This window comes from Protopterus annectens, chromosome 2.part0, assembly GCF_019279795.1.
Source record: "Protopterus annectens isolate FY-2018-M chromosome 2.part0, PAN1.0, whole genome shotgun sequence".
Lineage (NCBI taxonomy): Eukaryota > Metazoa > Chordata > Ceratodontiformes > Protopteridae > Protopterus > Protopterus annectens.
In genome coordinates, this window is record NC_056728.1 from 815,297,439 (window position 1) to 815,320,192 (window position 22,754).

Genomic DNA, 22,754 nt, shown 5'->3' on the forward strand with positions numbered 1-22,754 from the left:
GAAACTCAAAAGTCTGTCTATTTTTTCTGAATTCAGCCCTCAATGATTTTCCAGAAAACCACAATTGCATGAGAAAGGGACCAAAAATATGAAGCAAAAGTCAGGACATTCTGCAAAAATCTGCACAGTTGAGCAGTTAAGTGTGTGTGTGTGTGCGTGTGTGCGTGTGTGCGTGTGTGCGTGTGTGTGTGTGTGTGTGTTTAAAATGCATGTTAACGGAAACCATGTTATTCTAGCAAGTTTTTAAGTTTATAAGAGCAATATTTAAAGTCCATCCTTATTTTTGTTCCTTTGTTCCCCTTTATTTGTGGCTCTGTCCAGATTTCTTGTGGTAAGACTTTGAGAGGTAAGGAAACCTTTCAGGAGATGCTGCTGCTGCTGTCAGGGGATCACGTGATTGCTCTGTGTGTGTAAAATGCATGGTAACAGAAATCATGTTATTCTAGCATGTTTCTAAATTTATAAGAGCAATACTTAAAGTCCATCACTCTCAGTGTGTGTGCCTGTTGTGTGGTAGACTGGCCATTATTTTCAAAGCTACAGGGAGCCACTGCAGAAGAGTGGAAGAGCCACGTGCGGCTCCAGAGCCGCATGTTGCAGACCCTTGGTCTAAGGGAACCCATGGTGGGCAACCTAGACCACCTCAACAGAGTACGCCAGTATTTGGGGAAACCACTAGTCTAGGTACATGTCTAAGATCAAGGGTTAAATGTTTTAAATGCAACCAGTGAGAGGCAAGGTGGGGAACAAAAGGCGGGAGAGCCAGTAAGTGGGAATGACAGAATGCCAGCAGTGAGTTGTCTGGAGACAACAAGGGTACCAAACTACCACAAGAGGTTATATCCTATCGTAGTAAATAGGAAAGAGGCCACTGCTAAGAGAGACATAGCCTCTAACCTAACCATTGTGAAGCCTGCAATGGTTAAAGAGGAGCACTACATGCTTGATCAGTCTACTCCAGTCAGAGCTTTAGGAGGGACCCCATTCAAAATACCTTTAGCTAGGGTTCACCTTGACTGGGAGGGTGGAAAAGGAAGCCAGCAAGTAGATGTGCTTGAGGATATCCCTGCAGATGTCCTGATAGGGAATGATTTTGATAATGCTGTACCTTATGTGCATGCAGTGACATTCAGTCAGGCTTAGAGAGAAGCATGTGGGTTGGGTAGCCTGTGGGAGACCCAGACAGACCACAAACTTGAAGCCAGGACTGGTGTGGTGGTTATTTCAGAGAGGGAGCTAACCTGTAGCAGTGAGACTGAAGGTGAGCCACAGCTGCTTGTGGGTATTGATGTTCCCTTGGACAGAGAAACTGCAAGAGCAGAGGTGAGTAGTAGTACCCAGGTGAGGCATCACTATCAGAGGATGCTACACTTCCTGTGGAAGGGGAGCTGGGAAGGATTACAAAGAGAGAGTTGAGACATGCTCAGCTATCAGACCCTACATTACAAGACCTGAGGGAGGTGGCTAGTGAGGCACCTGATTTTCAAGGGAAGGGGGAATCTGTATACTGGGACAAAGGGTTACTGTATAGAGAGTGGACCCCTGAGGCAGGGCTAGAGGGTGAGAGATTACAGCAGTTGGTAGTGCCCAGAGCCTACTATCTGGCACTTCTAGCCATAGCCCATGATATTCCATTTGCAGGTCAGCTTGGGAGAGACCCTTCAAGGTGATAAAGAAGGTCAGTGATGTTAACTACATGGTAGAACTGCTAGGCAGGAGGCTGGGGCACAAACTGTACCATGTGAACACGATGAAACCTTACCTTGATAGGGAATCCCGGGTGCTAAGTATTTGCAGTAAGAGGAAGGGGAGTCTGAGTGGGATCTATGGCTACAGGGAGCCAGCCAGCAAAGCCCCAAATTACTATGGTGGAGGCCAGGATTGCAGACATATGATAGAACAGTGCAGCACTGTACTGGGGTCAGCAGTCCCAAGGCAACTTGAATCTCAAGACAGGGTATGGGGTAGTATATTCCCAGATAGACTCACCCTCTCAAGCAACATTTATCAAGGGTCACTTGAAAAACTAGCTTGAGTCTTCGGGGGGGGGGGAGAAATGTTTTGTAAATAATTATATGTAATTTGTGAATATTAGTAAGATTTATATAGAAGTGTGGCAGAAGGAGACATTGCCAGCCCAGCTATCTAGAATTTTGCAAATAATTATATGTCAGATTTGAATGCCAACACGATTCATATGCTTGCGTATTAGAACTGTATGTTATGTGTATATCAAACTGCTGGTACAAAAGTGTGTATGAAAATGGTTTGTACAGTACTGAGCTTAAAGATGTATCCACAGTGCACCCTACTGGAAAAGAAATGTATATAAATAAACTATTGTAACTGTGTAAATGTATATGTTTTAACAGCGGAAACTAGCACATAGAAAGTTAAATTGCAAAACTTCAAGAAAATAGTTGAAATTAAATTGTTTTATAACTGTGCCATAAAAGATGGTTTCAATGCAGCAGGGAGACAGGATGTCTAAAACTAGGGAGCCTTCTGCATTGTTTTGTAAGTGTTTTATTCTTTTATGTCTTCTAGCAGCTGGAAAGATCTGAGGGATATGTAAAACTTCAAACACCCAACGATGAAACACAATCTGAATAACCACACTCGGACAATGAATTTAGCACGTTCATCCACTTTTAATACTGTGAACTTCATCAGAAAAATTACACTTGACCCTACCCCTTCCTTTTATATTAAACAACTACAAATAGGAAATGACATAATCAATTACCAATTAATACTTATAATAATAAGAATATATCATACAATGTATACAAATGTTACTAAAATAATTCAACTGTACTTATTTAACTTTAAAATGTATCTATATGTTAAAAAACATTTCAAATTTATAACTTCATTTAATCCAGGTGCTTTGTCCGCACCCAGCAGTAACTGCCAAAATGCTTCCTTACATTCAAGTGTATTATTTAAATCACCAGCAAATAAAGCCTTATCAACATTTTCTAATACAGAAAATTCAAACTTTTTTAAATTCCTGACATAGAAGTGCGTGCCTAGCTAATGAATTTGTTTTGTCCTTCTTTTTAATAGCCAAATTATTTTCATATATTCTGCGTTTTAAACTTCTTTTTGTTTTCCCAATATAATAACTTTGACATGACACACAGATAGCTATGTAAACAACATAATCACTGTTACAGTTATAATAGTTTTTTGCCCAGAATGTTTCTTTTAAATGACTTATAGTGACAAAGGAAGAATTACTGATGAACCTACATTGTTTGCAGTTTCTGCAACTATAAGTACCCTTTTTGTTGGTACATGTACGAATATTACTAGTGGTCTTGTCCTTTCCAGATTCTAGCATGAACTTAATGTTAGTTACTTTTTTATAAGTAAATCTGGGTACCATTCCCAATGTTGCCACTAACTCCTTGTTTCCAAGAATTATTCTCCAATTGTTCTCTATTACATGTTTAATATGCCACATTTCACTAACTATAGGTATGGGAAATGCTATCTGATATTCACTAACTTCATTTTCAAGTGTACCTGTATTTTTAATCATTCACTGGACCAACCATGACATCCTTAGAATGCAAAATAGGTGTAGCAACCCCCCTTCTTAATGTCATGATTTCATCTTCTATCTTTTTTAACCATTCTAGATCATAGCCTCTATTTAAAAAAGTGCCCTCAAAAACAAAACTTCCTTTTGAAAAATAACATTGTCAGAAGTTAATCTACTAAGTCTTATGATTTGTCCTTTTATAACCCCTTTCTTCATATGTGTTGGATGCAAGCTTTCTTTATGTAAATAATGGTTTGCAAAAACTGGTTTTCTGTAGATTCTACTTATAAATTCTTTTTTCTCATAATCTATACCTAAATTCAAATCTAAAAAATTAATGGTTTCTCCAAAACCACTAATTCTGAATTCCAAAAATTCAGTGGTCGAGTTTAGATCCGTAACTAAATCTATAAATTCTTTATAGGTAGCAGTCCATATAAAAAACAAATCATCTATATATTTATAGTAGATTTCTACTTTACTAAAACTAAAATGTTGCTTTAAAAATTTCAATTCCCAGTTAGCCATGACTAAATTTGCGAAGGCAGGAGCTACCCTTGCCCCCATTGCTACTCCTGAAAGTTGCTTATATAACACTTTTTTTAAAAGTGAAAAAAATTGTTGTTCAAAACTAAATCCATTAAACAACAAAAAGTATTGATTTTTTCTCCATTTTCTGGTCAATTGAGGTGTATAAATGTTTTACATCCAAAGTTCCAAAATAAATTGGTTTATCTGTAATAGTGTATTCTCTCAAAATTTCTAACAAATGCCAGGAACCTCTGAGGTAATGTTTAGATTTTTGGACTACAGGATTAAGAACAAAATCCAACCAAATCGATATATTTTCAGTTTTAGATTGTTTAGCTGAAATAATTGGCCTAAATGGCGGATTTTTTTTTATTATTTTGAATTTTAGTAATACCAAAAAATGATGCCTTTTTCGGATGTTCAACTAATAAAAAATTATAACTGTTACTATCAATTTCTCCCTGACTGAACATATCAAATAATGTAACGTCCAATTTTTTGTAACTTTGATTAACTTGTTCATAGTTTACCTTTTTATATGTGTCCACTTCCTCTAACATAACCTCTATTGAACTTTCATAATCTTCTGTATTCATGATGACTATTTTGCCACCTTTATCTGCTCTCATTGTTCTAATGTCAGGGTTTTTACATAGAGTATGTAATGCTTTATATTCTTCTGTAGACAGATTTTTTTCATAATTCCAATAATTAATCCTTCTAAACTCACTCTCACATATGTTCTGAAACACCCGCAAAGTGGTTTGCAAAGGAGGGTTGAATGTGCTAGGCTTGCTTGGTGTATCTTTAAAAGTTACATTATCTGAGGGATATGTATTTTTCACAGGGAGATGATAAATGCTGGCAGTTTCTAGCAATGGGAGTTTTCATCTGGGATAATCAGATGACAAAAGTGATGTCATCCTGCAAGTATTCCAGCAGCAATATTTGAGGTATTGATTTAAGAACTCTGTGAGAGAGAGAGAGTGCATTTTGTATTTGTGTTTCACCTGACAGCATCAGCTGGGGAAAAACCCACTCACCACATCTGCTTTGCCTTGCTCTGGAAGTAAGTTAACTAGGGTACAGTAATTTCTTTTAGATATAGTTAGGAATATAGTAAAGATTAGTTTAGATATTTTCTGTAGTTATTTGAGACTGCCCTGCAATGTTGTTTTAAATATTTCCTTTGATTTTGAACTCTGACGTTACTGTGATGATTTGCTGAGTACTTTCTTGTTCTTTTATTATTTATTACTAAATATGTTTAGACCTTTCATTGTGGCTGGTCCGCGTAGAGATATTTAAGCTCTTACAGTACTTGCATATCTATTTGGTGACACTGTGCAGGCCACTCCTAATAGCCTTGCCCTTGGTCAAACTACCATTTGGATTAATAGTAACATTACACAGTAGGACTGGACACCCTTTGCTAAGGGCCTTAAAGTAGCTGATAAGTAGTGGCTGGTGGCTCTGAAAACTACCTTATAGTCTGGGCAGAAAGGGGCATAGCTAGTAAACAAGTGTCAGCCTTTCCCAGATGTGTGTGTATAAATCAAACCTCAAAGTGTGTGTGTGTGTGTGTGTGTGTGTGTGTGTGTGTGTGTGTGTGTGTGTGTGTGTGTGTGTGTGTGTGTGAGCTATTTGGGCAGGGACACAAAGCACTGGTTGGTCAGAGGGGGTGCTGGAGGTCTTGGTATGGCCACTCAGCTGAGATCTCACCCCTACAGCTGTGCTAGTGGGAAGTCTTATTGGGGATCTGGAGAAAGAGGGAGAAACCAGACCCAGACTGACTGTGGTCTCTGTGTGCTCTTAAGGGAAATTGCACTTTACTGTGTGTGTACTTGTCATACTCCCAGTGTGTACGTCTCCCACTGTTTATTAGTTATTTATTTTACATTTGTTGGCCAGGTTTGTCTGACTGATCTAAGTAGCTCTTTTTTAGCTGAGGCCCGGGGAGAAAGCTCCACACATTCTACACATTATCATTTACAAAAATAAGTAAACAATCAACAACTGGTTTACAGAAAATATTCAATGCAACATACACATGAAAAACAAGGATTCACTAGAGTAAACTAATCATTATGTCTGTCAGATTAAGAATCTTACATCATGCAGAAGGACTAACAATAGTATTGTCACCAGACGTAAAATCTTACATTATGCAGATAAGAATGTATGTAATGTGCTTAGGATAGAGAAGTTAATGTGAGACAAGGTCCAAAAAGTTATTGAAAGTTACATAAGTTGGGAGCAGATAGAGGTGTGCAGTTGGGGTTGATAAGCTGTTTAAGGGGGTGGGTACAGAAGCAGGTACATTGGCTTAATAGGTATTCTTTAGTAGCTAGCTTGAATTGACTAAGTTGCTTGAGTGACCTGATCTCTAGTGAGAGTTTGTTCCAGGCCTTGGAAGGATTATAGCTGTAAAGAATACATCCTTTCCTAGTTTTAGGTTTGCGGATTTGTAGCAGATCTAGGTCACAGCTCCGGAGTGATCTAGCAGGTGAATAGTGGGAGATGACAGATGATAGGGTACGACAGTAGGAAGGCTGATAAAGGGTAGAGTGGATGATCTGGAGCTGAGGGAGAAGAAGCTGGTGATGTAGTTCAAGCCAGTTAAGGTGTTTGAGTGAGAGACAGTGATATGACTTGTAAGTCTGATGGGCTGCAAATTTGGCTATCTTGTTGTAGGTAGATTTAAGTTTGGCAAGGAGTGTGGTGTTGAGGCAAGTAAGAATTTGAGAGTCATATAATAGACTGGGTAGAAGGTAGGCATAAGAGAGAGTTACTTTAGCTTCACTGGTGAGAAACTTTTTGTTGCGGTAGGGATTTGATGTAGCTAGTGGGTACAGGTTTGAGGGAAAAAGAATTTGATGAGAGTATAGTGGGATTTGATAGAGATTGGTTTGAAATGTTATTAAAGGTAGACAAGTTGGCACTGGGGTAAATAGTTTGGATATAGAGTCAATGAAATATCTATTGAAGGTGGAGGCAGTATCTTTGGGAGTTTAAACAGGACAAGGATTGGGGGAGCAGGGACCACCATGGTTTAATGAGTTCCAACATTTTTTGGGGGTTAGATTTCAAGGCTGAGGGTGGATTATAGTAGAAGTCTCTTTTATTTTTCTTAATACACTTTTTGATCTGATTTCTAAGTTCTTTGTATTTTAGCAAGTCTGCAGGGACATTTGTTTTAGTCCATGTTTTCATTAGGATGAGTTATATTAGATTTAATATGGACTGTGAAAAGTGGGCCAAGTGAGTCAGGAATACTGAGAAAGGTGGAGTTGAAAGACAGGACAGCATTGTCAAGGGGGGGAGTTGGGTAAGGAAATTCCAGTTAATTTGAGAGAGAAGAGATTTAAAGGTGTCTGGGTGGAAGTAAGCTTGCAGCATGTGATAAATATATGATATTTAATAAAGTGAGGGATATATCTAAGTACTTTTATTGGGGAGTAATCACTTAGTATGTTGGAAAGGGTTTCACGATTGTGATATTTAGAGGGATGAGAGACTACAATCCAGTCGATAAGGGTGCTGTGTGTATGAGATTTGTTGGTATGGGTGGCATCAGTGATAAGTTGAGTAAAGCTGTACAAGTTAATGTGTAAGGAAGAATCTGGGGTACAGAGTGTTAACCAATTAATATTGACATCACCAAGAATAATGGTTTCATTAGGAGTGTGTTGAGAGAAGTATGAGCGTATGTTTTCCAGCAGGGGTAAGTTATCCCCTGGGGGAATGTAGATTGCTACTATTGTGATGGTGGTATTGGTGTTAAGTACAAGGTTGTCTGTCAGTATTTCAGCAGGGGAAAAGGACGGAGTGGTTTTATTAGGAGTTGTCAGAGGAAGGTGGTTAGAGTAAAGAATGTCAATTCCACCACCCTTTTTCTTTTGGCGGTCAAGGCACAGTGTATTATAGCCAGGAGGGAGAAAGTCTTTGTCATGGCGTTAGGGTTTTAGCCAAGTTTCTGTTAGGGTGATGACATCAGGGGTGTGGCTTGAGATCCAAGCATGAAGTTCACTAACCATGTTTAATATACTTCTGGTGTTTATTGAGTAAAAGGAGATTTGTTTGTTTTGGGGAGCAGAGGTATATAGGTTAGTGGGACTATAGTTATAGGTGGAGTTGTGTTGAGTGGGACCTGGATTGGGATGAATATCTCCTGCAAGTAGAAGAACATTAGGGTGGTAGTGGGAGTTATATTTGTATAAAAGCTAAAATATTTTGTTTTATTTTTAGGGAATGTGGTGTAGGTGGGGGGAATTTTGATTTTAGGAAGAGGAGTTTCAGTAGAAAAGATAGAAGTGAAAACAGCAAATGAATGATAAGAAGATGAGGTATCCCTAGTATCAAGTATTGTAGGATATTGAGAATAGGAGACTGGTGAGGATTGAGGCTCCTTGATTTACTGGGCCAGTGTTGGGGCATCACAACTACCTCAAGATTCATAATAAAATCTAAAAAGGGGCCTACATATAGCCTTTTATACAGAGGTACCACATACAGTTGTCTTTAGGCCTTCATTGTCACTCTTTGACAGTTTGCAGAATACTTACTCTGTTTCCACTGGAGACCTTGATTGTAATCATTGCTAAGGGTGCAGAATACAACTTCTTCTTCTTCTTTTGGCTTTCCCAGTTAGGGGTTGCCACAGTGGATCATCTGTCTGCTCATGATTGGCAGTGGAGTTTTATGGTGTCGAGTTGCCAGCCCGACGCCCAACCTTCCATGGAAAGCACACACACTCATGCCTAGGGCCAATTTAGAGTGTCCAATCTACCTACAGCATGTCTTTGGGAAGTGGGAGGAAACCGGAGCACCCAGAGGAAACCCACGCAACCACAGGGAGGACATGCAGACTCTGCACAGAAGGCACCCCAGCCGAGAATTGAACCGGAGAACCTCTTGCTGTGAGGCGGCAATGCTAACCGCTGCACCACCGTGGCTGCCCACAATGGTGCAGAATACAACACTGACCCAGAATACATCTTTACTAAGTTATCATTACCTCAGAAGCAGAAATTTTACATACTTGCATATATTTTTGACCTTGTGGTTGGCTTTAATATCTGTGGATATGTTGTGCTATAACACACCGTGGCTCAAATACTATGGTTTAAAGCAGACAGAGTGGTGAAATCAAATTCAGCACTGATCTGCACCAAAAACTCCAAGCCGCTGCCTGAATGTCTGGCAATGAAGAATCAAATAGGAAATTACATGTGGTCTTTTTATGAACCAGTACCATATAGACAGGTTCATAAATCTTCATTAATACTGTTAGTCATTTTGCACTAAACTCTGCTTTCATTGGGAGTTGTATTTATGACTTCTGCTTGATACTGAGCTAGAATACATCATTACTACTTACTGATGGACGAGAATACCTTAGTACTATTGCATGAAAAAAGCTAAATTCCTATATTATTCCTGAATAGGGAAGTTTTTGTCACTGGAATTACTACCCTCCACAAAATAGACTAACATATAGTAAAGTGTACTTCATGAAGATGAAGTTGTGTTTGTCTCTTCATACCTAGAATTGCCAACATTCTGTACCTAAAGATCAGAATGTGCTGTTTTAATAAAATTGCAATATTTACATTTTCATTGATATAATTTTATATTGTACCAGAAATACTTATACAGCCATTTCTGTGCTCTTATTTTTTGCCAGACAGCTCAGAATAAGCAAATATAGTTTGCATTTTTTCAGTCAAACAAAATCCATATACTTACTCCAGCCCTAAACCAAAGAAATGTATAACCTACTAATCCACTGTATAGACAAACTGTCCCATTGAAGCAAACAGAGTCCATAAACTTACCCAAGCTCTAAACAATGAATTGTATATCATGTTAAGCAATTGCATAGAGAAACTGATCCATTCAGTCAAAAGCAAACCAATAAATATACCATCCATTCAAGCTGGTTGGAGTAAAAAAATTAAAATGTATAATAAAAAAATGTAAGAACCTAGTCCTGCCCTCCAACTTGACTAAATTAGAAAAGAACTCAAAGATATTATGAGAAACACAAAAAGCACAACATATCCGCAGATACTAAAGCCAATCACAAGGTCTTTTTCAGCACTGTATGTAAACTCTACAGTTACAACCTGACATGCCTTGAACTCACTGTAATACTAGCCACATCAACCCATAATGCAAAGCCAACAGCCTGGCAAAAGAAAAAAAAAACTTTAGCTTTAAATTTCACTCCACCTTTTACACCCTTAGTCCCATCCCCTCCACACCAGCTCAGGCCACTCTCCATCACAAATACTGACTGAATCTCAATTGTTTTATCCAAAACAAAAAGACATTCATGGGGTCAGCCAACATACCTGGCTGCATGCTTGTAAGCTTAATGCATCACTCAGCAAAACTTCTCAAACATCTTCAGTCAAAGTTAGTACACTAGATACATACCCAAAGAATGAAGCATATCATCTTTTCCATAAGACTGTGGCCCCCAACTGACCAAGATAACTACAGACCCACCAGCCTCACTAACTATATATATATATATTCAATAGAATTACTATGTATTATTGTACAACTAATCAACAAGGAGATGCAAGATCCGCAGACTATAGACCCTTCATATTCAGGTTTTGTCAAGGATAGATCATATCTCAGCTTCTTTGAAAAAGCCACCAAGATAGATGGAAAGAATCTCCATCCACTCTGCTCATGTGGACAGCCATTCCCTTACCTCTCATCAAAAAAAGCTAACCCAAGTAAAACAACAACCTCTTTGTAGTTGGCTGGACTGCCAACTGGCTATCAAACAGAACACACTATCAGAAGAAATTATACATTCTCCAAAAATCAAGCTGTACCTGGCGGCATTCCTCGAGGTTCTGTTTTAGGCTGTTTCGTCTTTGGAACCTACTCCTCTGATGTAGAATTGCTAATATGTTACACATGGCTAAGTAAATTCTCCAAAATGACTAGAAGCTAGGGATCACACTAAATTCACCTTTTGGTTTACTAATACACCCAAAAGACATTGTCTACAATTAACTAGTGCTCTAATTGCAAATCACTGTCTCACCCTTAATGTAAAGAAATGTAATACAATCACCTTTGGTAAACCGCAGTGGTGTAGCGGTAGCGTTGTTGCCTCACAGCAAGAGGTTCTCCCGTTCGCTTCTCGGCTGGAGCGCCTTCTGTGTGGAGTCTGCATGCCCTCCCCATGGTTGAGTGGCGTTCGAAAGACATGCGTGAATGGGCATGCCTTCATTGAGGGTTGGGCGCCGAGTTGGCACCTCGGCATACTAAAAATCTACTGCCACTCATTAGTGGACCGGAGTTCCACTGTGGCGACCCCTAACCAGGAAAAGCTGAAAGAAGAACAACAACCTTTGGTAAGCTAGTGCCTCCTGCACAGTATCACAATAATGGAACTCACATTAAGACTGACACCATGACTGGGGATTTAGAAAAGTACATAAGCAGTTATCTGTACTTAAAACAGCATATCTTCAATACTGTCAGAAACTCTTTCTACCTCTCTCATCTCATCTGTCATGGGCTCTTGTACAGATTCCATTCTCCTCTACTGCTCCTTAGCCTTGCCCTGTCATAGAACTCAGTGCTCCATTTGGCATGCATAAGTCTAAACAACTCTGCTAACCAGAGACCCCCCCCCAGCATTTCATAACCAAAATAATTCAAGGTATGAAGCACAGTTATTACTCAGCTGGACCAAAGCCTCCCATTACTATTTTCTAAGCCCTCCTACAAGGTGATATGTGCCCTTCCTTTCAAAACATATAAATACTCTGCTGCAAGAAAAGAAAAACTCCCCAGTTAACACCCATTCAAAGATTAGTTTGTCACCTTAATTTTAAAGTCCCAGTTTATGGATACATTTTAGCATCTCCTTCATCTGTGGTACAAGATTCCTCTACTTTTTACACAGTATAAAACCCCTAGCAACATTCAAATTACACTCATCTGATATTGTACTATTAACCGAGACTTGGCTGAAAAATGAAACTAAAGATAATAAGATACTTCCTCCACATTATAATATTTTAGGGCAGAAAAAAACACAAGAAAGTTGATGCAGTTGCAGTACTCTATAAAAGATAAACACCATACAGCTTACTTTATCACCCATAACTCCTCTCCAATTTGATAAAACAGAAAGGATCACAACTATCAAAGTAAACCAACATAAATATGTCTACATTACAGGGATCTACATCCATCATGGCAATAATTATACCACATCAGAAGATCTCTTCTGCTAGTTCACCTATAACACTCCTCAAGGAAAATTAATTCTAGTCAACTTTCATATTGAATGGCTGTCTCTTTTTTTCCTCTAGCAACTCATTTCAAAACAAATCTATACGGACTTGCTCATGTAATCACCTCTCCCACTTGCTTTAATAGTATAAACAACAGGGGCACCACTACATATTGGATACTCTCCTCTATAAAATGTTTACCTCAGGACCTCTTTCAGACATACCTCTCAATTGTCCAGATTTTTGCCTCATATTTTTGGGTCTCTTATAGTGGTTATACTTTAATGGCCAATCATTGAGGATTTCAGTCACTAAATAATGATATACATTTGAGTTTCAGACTTCATACCTTTCAGAAAATTAATGTTAATGCAAAACCTGGTATTCTAGCAACTTTCTATATTTATAAGAGCAATATTTAAAATGCATCCCTGATTTTGGGCATTTGTCCCACAATTATTTTTAGCTTTGTTGAGATTTATTGCATTTAGAGATTTAGAGGTATGCCCTCAGACTTCTTAAGTGGCAATATCCCTGTATTTGCTTTAAGCCTTTTTTAGGCAAGGCTCAAATTCTAAACCCCTAGAACACCCAGCACTATCAGGAATGTATCACCAAAAAGTTTCACAAACTAATCTAAAACACAGCATCCATGGGACCTGATGGACCTGATCATAAATAAAGACATAGAATTTTGCAGACTTCCATCCCATCCAGTTTTTGTTTTGTCAAGAGATCATGCCTGCTCTAAACTTGGTTTTTTTTTTTGGTCACAAAGCCCAGCATTGATGAATGTCAGACTTGCTGGAAAGCCTGTCATTTGGCATCTACTGACAAAGAGCAATCCACTGAGCACAGAAGAAGTTATCAGGGACCTGGATTCTCATCTAGATCAAGGGAGGTCATAGTCATATCCCTATACTCATCACTCATCAGACCAATGAACACTTGCAGCAGCTCTAACATACAAGGCCATGTCAAACCCAGATTTGATGAATATGCTTCACCTCAAAAAATCTATGCTGTGGAATAAAATCCCGTATATGTGAGGCAGAGCACTCGCCTGCCTTGTTCAAGAGAAATCTGACCAATGGATGGGAGATGGATTACCTCAGTGTCACTGCTCAACAGAGGCACAGCAAAATAATTCCCCATACTAAAGAAATGCCCTCGGGCAGATAGCCTAGTATGAACCTATGAACCTATGAACACCCAAACACCCAGAAACAACACTGTTAAAATCTTGCACATAACCTCTCAAATTTCAAAAATGACACCTTCACTTCATACCTCAGACAGTACAAGTGGGCAATTCTAAAATATCTGCCACTTGATGATGCTGTATTTCACTTTAATAATATATTTCTAAACATACTGAATGAACCAGCCCCACTTAGAAAAAATAAATAAATAAAGACTCAAGTCAAATACCACTTCCTGGCTGACTGGAAGTACCAAACATCTCATGAAACTATGATATTCTGCCTTGAAAACCTGGTCTTCAAGCAAAACACACGCTAACTAGCAAATATTCAAAGAGCTTAGAAACAGAGGTAAATAGCACATGAAATCTGACAACAAAATGTACTATAGGCAAACCTCTAAAGTAACAATCTCCATAGCCCCAAATTATCCTTGTCTTCCATAAATCAGGTCCTAAACTCTGGCCACTCTACACAAACCTCACCAAATCTCAAATCAAACAACACACAAGCATCACAACTGCATTTTACTCCAACTTTATTAGTTCTGTCTCTTCCTTAGTCAATAGCAATAACCAAAACTATACTCATAGCATAAACTGACCCTTAATACCCCTACACCCCTTATATTGTGAGTTAGTACAAGCTGTCACCATTAAAAAACTTCTACTCAAACTAAAATCCCACCTATCTAGCACCAGACAACCTACCAGGCGAATATTTAAAAATTGCAAGAGAGGCCATAGTTTGCCATGTCTCTACTCTGATAAACTATTCTATTAATGAATCTTAAGTACACCAAAAAAAATGCTAGATCCTCCCCATCTATAAAGTTGGTCATTCAGCTGAACTCATTAATTACAGGCCCATCAGCATTCACTCCTCTAACCTAAAAAAAAAGCAATCAGTCTATCAGTCTTTGTGTCACTCAAAGTGCTCTCCTCTCTCCCTCACAACATGGTTCCCACCATACTACCTTCGCTGCCTTCTGTAGCTTTCTTAATACAGTCAATACAAACAGATATGAAGGCAATCTTTCCTGATCTCTCTAAAGATTTCAACATCATATCCCACATTGTACTCTTACAAAAACTGTAATGTAGGTCTTAACAACTTTCCTTTATCCTGGTTTTCCAACCACCTCTCTAATCGACAACAGGTAGTGAAACAGCTGACTGATATCTTCCCCTTTCTCTCTGCAGATGTTGGAATCCTAAAGGATCCAGATTTGGTCCAATCCTCTTTAGCATCATTTGTTAATGACCCTGCTGTGGCATACAAGAATGCCACCTCAGTACTGTATTCAGATGATTCGAACTTCATGTGCTCCACAAAAAAACTCAGCTCCCTACAACCACTGACTTAGGAAACATTTACTTTGGAAGAAAGCTGTCTAATTTCTTTCCATCTATTCTATAACCTCATCATATCAAAATTACTTCTCTTCATGCCCAAAAACCTTGCAATAAAAAAGTCATCCTTTTCTGTTACCACCTCTAACAATATCAAAATATAACTTCTCCCCACACCAAACTACTAGGAGTTCTTATACAGGAAGATCTAAAAGTGATGTCCACATACATCATGTAATTAAAAAAAACTCATCAAAAAACTGGCACAGTCATCAGGGCCAAATCCTACCTATCTAATGCTACAAGATCTCATATTGCCACTACCCTCCTTCGCTAACCACCCTCCTCTACACAGCGCCAATACTTACAGACATCCAACTAACTCATCTAAACAAGCTTGAGCAGTCCTACAAGGTTGCAAAATTTGCAACCAAGCTCCCATATAGATCACTCCACTATTTAGCACTCAAAGACCTCCACACCCAACTCCCTACTATCCATTACCCAATACATAAACCAAATGACTGTCAGTCCCTAACACACTTTATACAACATTACCACCCAATGAGGGCTCTGTGCTCTTCCAACAAAGCCCTACTACTTCTATCCAAACCTAACAACACTGCTTGCTGCTCCTTCTACTCTCACATAATGCCCAAAACATGGAACTCCATCCCCTAACAGTTAGAAAAGACCCATCACTAAAATATTTAATTCAAGCTTCAACTAAAAGCACACCTACTAAATTCCTGGCTTTACAAATTCTCTGCACCTGATTAAACTATCACTTTTCTTTAACTTCAACTCTCTGTCTCTTCTACAAAAAAGACCAGCTGCAATAACTTACAACCCACAAACATTTTATCAATGACATTCATAAGGATCTTCTAGGCTAATGACTGCTGGGGCCTTTTTAAGCTTAACCATGCATTCCAAATCTCTAACAGGTTCTGGTATCCTTGGTAGTGTAAACGGGGGTTTGACATTTACAAGCTGTCTGCGTCTATTAGAGACACACATGCCAAACCAAGGGTGAATTGCCAGTTCTCTATCCAATTGCCCAAGTTACATTTGAATTGGGTTAGGGAGGAGCTCTGCTTCACATGAAGGGGTAGTCTCTGGGATACACACTTGTCCCTTCAGCAGGTCCTATTTACATGATAGGCAATGTTTAAGATTTTAGAAAGGGTAATTCTGGTGCTGTTTGTTTTGTTTATATGCAGAAGGTCCCTCAGAGTGGGATCAGAAGATATCTTATATGATAGGCATAGATCTCCCCTCAGCAGCCAGTGGGACACAGAAAATAGGAATAGGACTTTGAAGCAGTCTGCACTAGGCATGTTATTGATATCCTGTAATCTTTCAGTAAGGAACCCTTGTGGACATTTCAGTTGTTGGATTTGCCTGGTTAGGTACGCACCAAGGGGGCACTGTAAAAATGATAGGTCTGATGAGTGCCAAATATAGTGGAACAATGACCTCCTTGAACCTAGATGCCATACCTTTGTTTATAAGCTACACAGCATAGAAAGATTTCCTCACTACCATAGACACAGGATGATTAAAGCCTAGATTACTGTTTACCCGTGTCTCCAAGTCTCTGACAACTGGGTTGACTTTTATGGGTGTCTTGTCAATATGGTAGTTACCAGGGGTAGCCAACTTCCCAAAGGATACTATTATGCATTTTGTTTTAGTCCATGGCTCTGACACCAGACTGTGACTGTGTCAGCCCTTCCTGAGGAACATAAGTGACAGTGGGGGATTCTATGACAGCTCCTAATTTGCAGTCATCTGCAAATTTGGTCAGCCAAGGCCCCTGACATTGGCCTTGACTTCAGAGAAGTACAAGCTACAAATGGGTTGTCACAGGACTGATCCCTAAGGACTGATCCCTAAGGGATTCTGCTGTTGACTGACCTCTCCTAGGTCCTGTGTCAGCCAGCTAGCTGTCCTCTGGGTGACATGAAGATTTATACCCAAACTCTTGAGTTTGTCAACAATGCCCAAGTGGGTATTGTGTCAAATGCCCTGTCCAGTTTAAGGTAGGTAGTTTGAATCATTTTGCTCTCGTACATTGCTTTGGTGACCTTCTCAAATAAGTACCTGCCCTTGATGAAACCAAACCAAATTGGACCCACTGTATGGAAGCTTCTTGTCATTACTGATTATTTTCATAATTTTTTCCATGGTTTTGCACATGAGACTAGTTAGACTTATAGGTCTGTAGTTTCCAGGGTCCATAGATGGCCCACCTTTGTGCAGAGGGATGATGGCTGCCATTCTCCATTTGTGTAGCACAAAGCATGTTTGGATGCCATGGTTAAATAGTGATTCCAGATGGCCTGATAGGTCATGTTTCATGCTATTTAGAAGGCAGCCTGGGATATTGTCTTGGCCAGTCTATGAAGTGTTCTTGGTCTTTGTGAGAGCATTGAATACCTGTTCCCTAGTGATAGTTGAATGAGTCTTATTTCATAGTATTTCCAGAGGGGAGGCTTGGGGGGGAAAGTAAATTATACAGAATATTCCTAATTTATTTTCATTTTATTTATCATTTGTTGATCAGGTGGGTCAAAATAAGCTAGTGGCTTTTTTTTTTTTTCAGGGGAGACCAGAGGTGGTGTCTGTACTACTACCAATTTGGCCAAGGAATTGGGGAATTTACCCAACTCTTTTTGATAAGAGCTGTGTGATCTTGTACATCCACCTGTTACCACAAGTCAAACAGATGGGACATCTCATCCAAAGGAGGACACACTCAGTGGTGCAGCAACCCCACCACCACCACCAATACTTTATTTATTATATTTTTATTTATATTTGTTTACGGGTAAAGGGAATAGAACTTACTGCCTTCTGGCCCTCCAGTACCAAAGGCAAATGTGCTACCTGCTGTGTCACTAACACTGTCTATATCTTTACTAGATGTTTGCCTTATGTATATAATTGGCACTAACTTCTTGCTTTCTATGGTTAAGCATATAATTACTAATATGAAAATATTACAAATGTCTGTGCCTTTTGTTTTACACTGGAGTCTTTCTGTCCTCACATATCAATATACTCGCGTTAAGTAAACCGGTCAGCAAATTTCTACTAAGTGCTAGCATTTAGTTGTACTGCGTCTATCTAAATATGTACTGATCTGCATTACTTTCAGACAAAGCTCTCAACCAATCAGGGATAAATCAAGAAATAATCAGAGACAATCAGGGACACTTTTAAAATATCAGAGATAACAAATCTCAACTCCACACTCCTAGCTAAACTAGACTCAACCTACAACAAGTTAGCTAGATTCTCAGCATACCACATCACTGCCACTCACTTAAACTGGCTTGAACTTCCGCAACAGCTTCTTCTATTTCAGCTTCGGATCATTCACTCCATCCTTTACCAACCTTCTTATTGTCCAAACGTAACTCCTCTTATCTCCTACTAGATCTCTCCATAGCTCCAACCAAGACCTCCTACTCATGTATAAATCTAAGACAAAAACTGAATACAACCTCTATAGCTGCAATTCTACCATTTCTTGGAACCGTCTCCTACTTCATATCTGATCACTAAAACAACCTAAACAATTCAAAGTTGCTGCTAAGGAACACTTAAAAACCCTCTGGTCATACCACTGTACTGACCCTCCATAAACCTCACACAAACTCTAAATTGTCGTCCTTTTTACAAGGAATATAATTTAATACTGTCAAGAAGGTGTATCAAAGAACACATGTATGTTTTGTGTGCAAGGGGGCCTATGATTTGAAAACAGCCCAAAGCTAGTCATTATCCACCACTGGCCAGATGCATTTTCTTTGAATGTGGGTGTCAATGCTGTTTCAATGAATGTGAGTTTCAAGGCAGAGAAGTTATAATGCTAAGTCTATTTTCATTGTGAGACTCTACTGCTTTGTTTAGCAGAGGTCTAGTAGTGTTTATGTTATAAAATGTAAAATAAAAATTTTAAATGAATCCAGATACACATTGTAGAAGTAAAGCAGTATGCACATTATAGTGTTTATGGTAAATAGGGCAAAATAACCAGGTAATGGGACATTGGAATGGCTGCAGGGAGGCTCTGGTGCCATATTTTGGTTCTGTTCAGTTTGCGTTTGAATGTTTATCCCACAATTACATTGGAGTGGGTGGGGTTACATAATTATGTATGCAAATTATATATTAATCAGCATACAGATTTGTACCTATTTTTCATGGGCCTTGTCCAGATTTTTGATGTTTCCAGGTTGAGAGGTATGATACTGACCCAAACAGATTTTTACCTATTACAACAAACACAGAATATGCTGCATTTAAACAAAAGTATCACACTATTACACCGAGAATTACAATTATTTAAAGGGGAGGGGGCGAATACATAAAATGCTACATGTATAGAATCTATTACACATACTTAAAATTCCTATTCTGTAAAGGTGTAGGGTGCGGGTGATGACCTTTCCGGGAGGTCTTTTTTATTGCATGTATTTACTGTCCCACTGCCTCAGAATATTGCTTGTTGCTTTATCTCCAGAAAAAAAAAAACGTTTAAAGAAAAGTGGGGGGGGGGGTGCACTGCAAAAGCAATTACTGCACACTACACCAAAGAAAGGTGGGAGTGCACGGGTTATGGGCATGGACTGCAAAACGGGAACTTGTGGATACTGCGTGCATACTGCCCTTCTGACCCGCTTCTTACCCTACACGGTATGCGGTTAAATACAAAGTGACAAAGCAAGTCAGACACCCAGGACATGCGGTGCTTTCGACGGTGCACTTGTAAATGTAGAAAATAGTTGACATTCACCATGTCACTGTATAATCTGCATGGCTTGTCACTCGGCCCTGTCAATCATGTAGGCCACGCCCATACATGCGCGAAAATCGCGGTGGGGTAATGCTCTAATACAAAGCCAGTGTACGTTCCACATTTTGCCCATTTATTCCACATTATGAGAGCTACTGTTCCTCATAATGTTTAAACTCTCTCGAATTTACATACGCTTTGTTACCATCTGTAGCAAATGAACGTGCTTGCTTATTTCAATCATTCGAAAATGATCATACTGGATTTCCAAGACGTCAGCCTGTTTTTGTAGTTGGTACTGACCAAATCAAAAATAACCCGCAAAAATAAAATCAGACAGTGCGTGACCTTAGGTCAGACGTGCTTACAGCGGTAGTATATAATACTGGAAGAAACTCTCTCTAATTTAAATAATTATACTATAACCCCCAGCCCGGCCCCAGATCCAACAACTAGTATGACAAAAAACAACGACCGTAATTACTAATACACTTCATTACAGCTCCTATTTACGTCTGTGGGTTTTACGCACCAATCAGGACTAGGAAGCTCAACGGCGCAGTATGATTACGACACCAGCTACTGTTTTGGTTCGGTGGTAACATTTAGTTTGATGCCCAAGAAGGACCACGTGAGATTACTTAGGTAAGGCACTTATACTACATTTAGTGTGATAAGACGCCTGCAAAGTTCATGTTAGCTGTGGATGTATGTATACTTTGTACCTGTGTAGCAGTAAAATTTTAAATATTTAGAGCACTTTATTTTTTTCTGCTGTTTCGATAAAGTTATACCGTTTACTTCGGCAGGAATCCAGCCCTGTCAAGTGCCCTCTTGATATCCCCAAACCCTAATTTCAGCATTTACGTACCCAGATCCAGCACGTCTCAAGATGCCATTGCCACACTAATTGTAACGGTGTAAGTTTTTATATTGTGTAATTGTAGATTCTGTCCACCATATCGTTCAGCCCCATAGGTCAAGACATCTGGACAAAGCCTAAAGTAATGTGGGGACAAAGGCCAACAAAATAGGGACAGATTTTGTTTACTGCTCTCTTAAACTTAGAACGTTGCTAAAATGGTAGGAACTGTGTTTAGCATGCATTTTCTTAAGGATATGAATTCTGAAACTCAACTGTATGCCATTATTTATGTATGCCCTCATTGATTTGCCAGGAAGCCAACAATTTTGAGGAACAGACCAAAAAGATGAGGCAAAAATCTGGACAGTTGAGAGGTATGCTGTCTACATTATTTGTATTGCACAATAACTATTTGCCTGTACCTTGGAGGACATTGAAAGATATTTAATGTTCAGGAAGTGCTAACTTATGTAAGTAGTAACAGAGTTGGAGGGGGCTTCAAAGTTAAAGGGAATAATAGATTGCACATTTTGCTTTTTGTTTCCTGGATCGGGCTTAAAGGACCAGTATTAGCAGAAACTGTTTATGTTGCCATGAAGTTCTGCACACTTTAAATTGCCTGCAGCACCATCACTTTTTCCTTGCTGGAAAAGTTCAGCTGATTAAATTCTTAAAAGGTTTACTACCCCATGGAAGGGATTCATTGTATCTTTACATGGCAGCACACAGTAAAAAAAAAAAAGTGATTTTGACCCTGCATAGCTTTGTGGCCTCAGCAAGTGTGAAATAACAAAATAGAGCTATAGATACCTTTTTCTTTGTGTTTTCCTTGGTAGAAAACTTTAAAATGTGTTAGGAGAATGGGTGCAAAAGCAAATGAGACAAATTCTTAATGAAAGATTCATGAGATTTCAGTCCCAAGATAGTGTGCAGTGAGAAAGGTGATTACAGTAAGAATGCCACTGAGGGGAAGAAACTGCTAAGGCATCTTTGTTAAAATGTGAAAGTGTTTGGATCATTCTCTAGGGGGGAAAGTGCACTGTGGAGAAAGACCGTGTTGGTTTAGAGTGAGGGTGTATTTGTTTTTTAAAGTCAATGCAAAAACTATTCAGGAACATACCATTTTGTACGGGCTGAGATCTTGTTTCTGTGATTAATACACTTGATTGACAGTTCCAGTCCACAGATACACCCACTTCACTGTGCAAATAGAAGCGTTGTTATGTTATGCAAACTGTACATATACATTGGAAATGCTGACATATTGAAGCAGTTTAGGCATACACATGCACTTAGCTGTCCGCCATTTTCTTTGGCATAGAATCCTGGAAATACAAATGTCAGTAGTACAGTAGGAAGCTATTTAGGTACATGCTTACTGGAAATTAATCATTAAAAATGCAGTGCTGAGGTACAACAAGTAATCGGGCATGTTCAGTTGCTGCATCTCCTTAACTGATGCTTGAACTTTATGATGTTCAGCAGTTACATTATCCAACTTTTGTGTTATTAAAATTAGTAGTCTTTATTGCAGGCTGTATGACTGGTGCATAAATGCTGTTTGAAGTATTGGGATAACAAATGTCGCAGCATGCTAAATTCATTTCAGTATAATGTGTATGTTATTGCTTGCATTGTTGGAAAATCACTGTGTGGCTGCTTACAGTCTCAAAGGAGTTCCTTTTAGTGTTTTTGCTCGAAATTAATATTCATAATCTCTAAGAATTCCTTGTTGAAGCATTAAAAAATGGGAGGAGGGGTAAAGGGGATTCCCCCCCCCCTGCGCATTATAGGCTATAGGACCAATGATTTAAATATTAAAGAAAATGTAGCTGGTGCATTATTACAGTTTATCCGTCAAGAACAGTTCATGTACAGCATTCAGAATTGTAACTGTTAATAGTACAGTATTAGGTGGTAGTATTTCTTTCAGGTGTTATTAGTTTTTAAATTTTGCAAATCATGCAACACACTTTGGAATGTGTGATCATCCAATCTGATGTTGGAGAGACAGCCTTGATTCATTCAGAAAGTTAATAGTAATTGTATGTATTTGCTAAAGATCATGTGATTAATTTATGTTTAGCTATTTGCGCTCTTGCTTGTTCATAGGTTCATACTAGGCTATCTGCCCGAGGGCATTTACAAGCCTAGCCCATAGTTTTTGTGCTTTA

The 22,754-nt window shown here is 39.0% G+C and overlaps 1 protein-coding gene across 2 annotated transcripts in view; it reads left to right on the plus strand.

Moving 5' to 3' along the window:
* The first annotated feature begins 20,240 nt into the window (after positions 1-20,240).
* PUM3 (pumilio RNA binding family member 3) overlaps positions 20,241-22,754 on the plus strand; it is a 907,478-nt gene continuing 904,964 nt past the window's right edge. Inside the window, exon 1 of one of the 2 annotated variants that reach the window (XM_044061088.1) lies at positions 20,241-20,360. Coding sequence is in view for 1 of the 2 variants with exons in the window: in XM_044061087.1 (XP_043917022.1) it covers positions 20,927-20,954 (28 nt within the window). In the remaining variant the exon portion in view is untranslated. Of the gene's footprint in view, positions 20,361-20,915; positions 20,955-22,754 lie in introns of those variants that run through there. The other variant, XM_044061087.1, reaches the window with a different exon arrangement.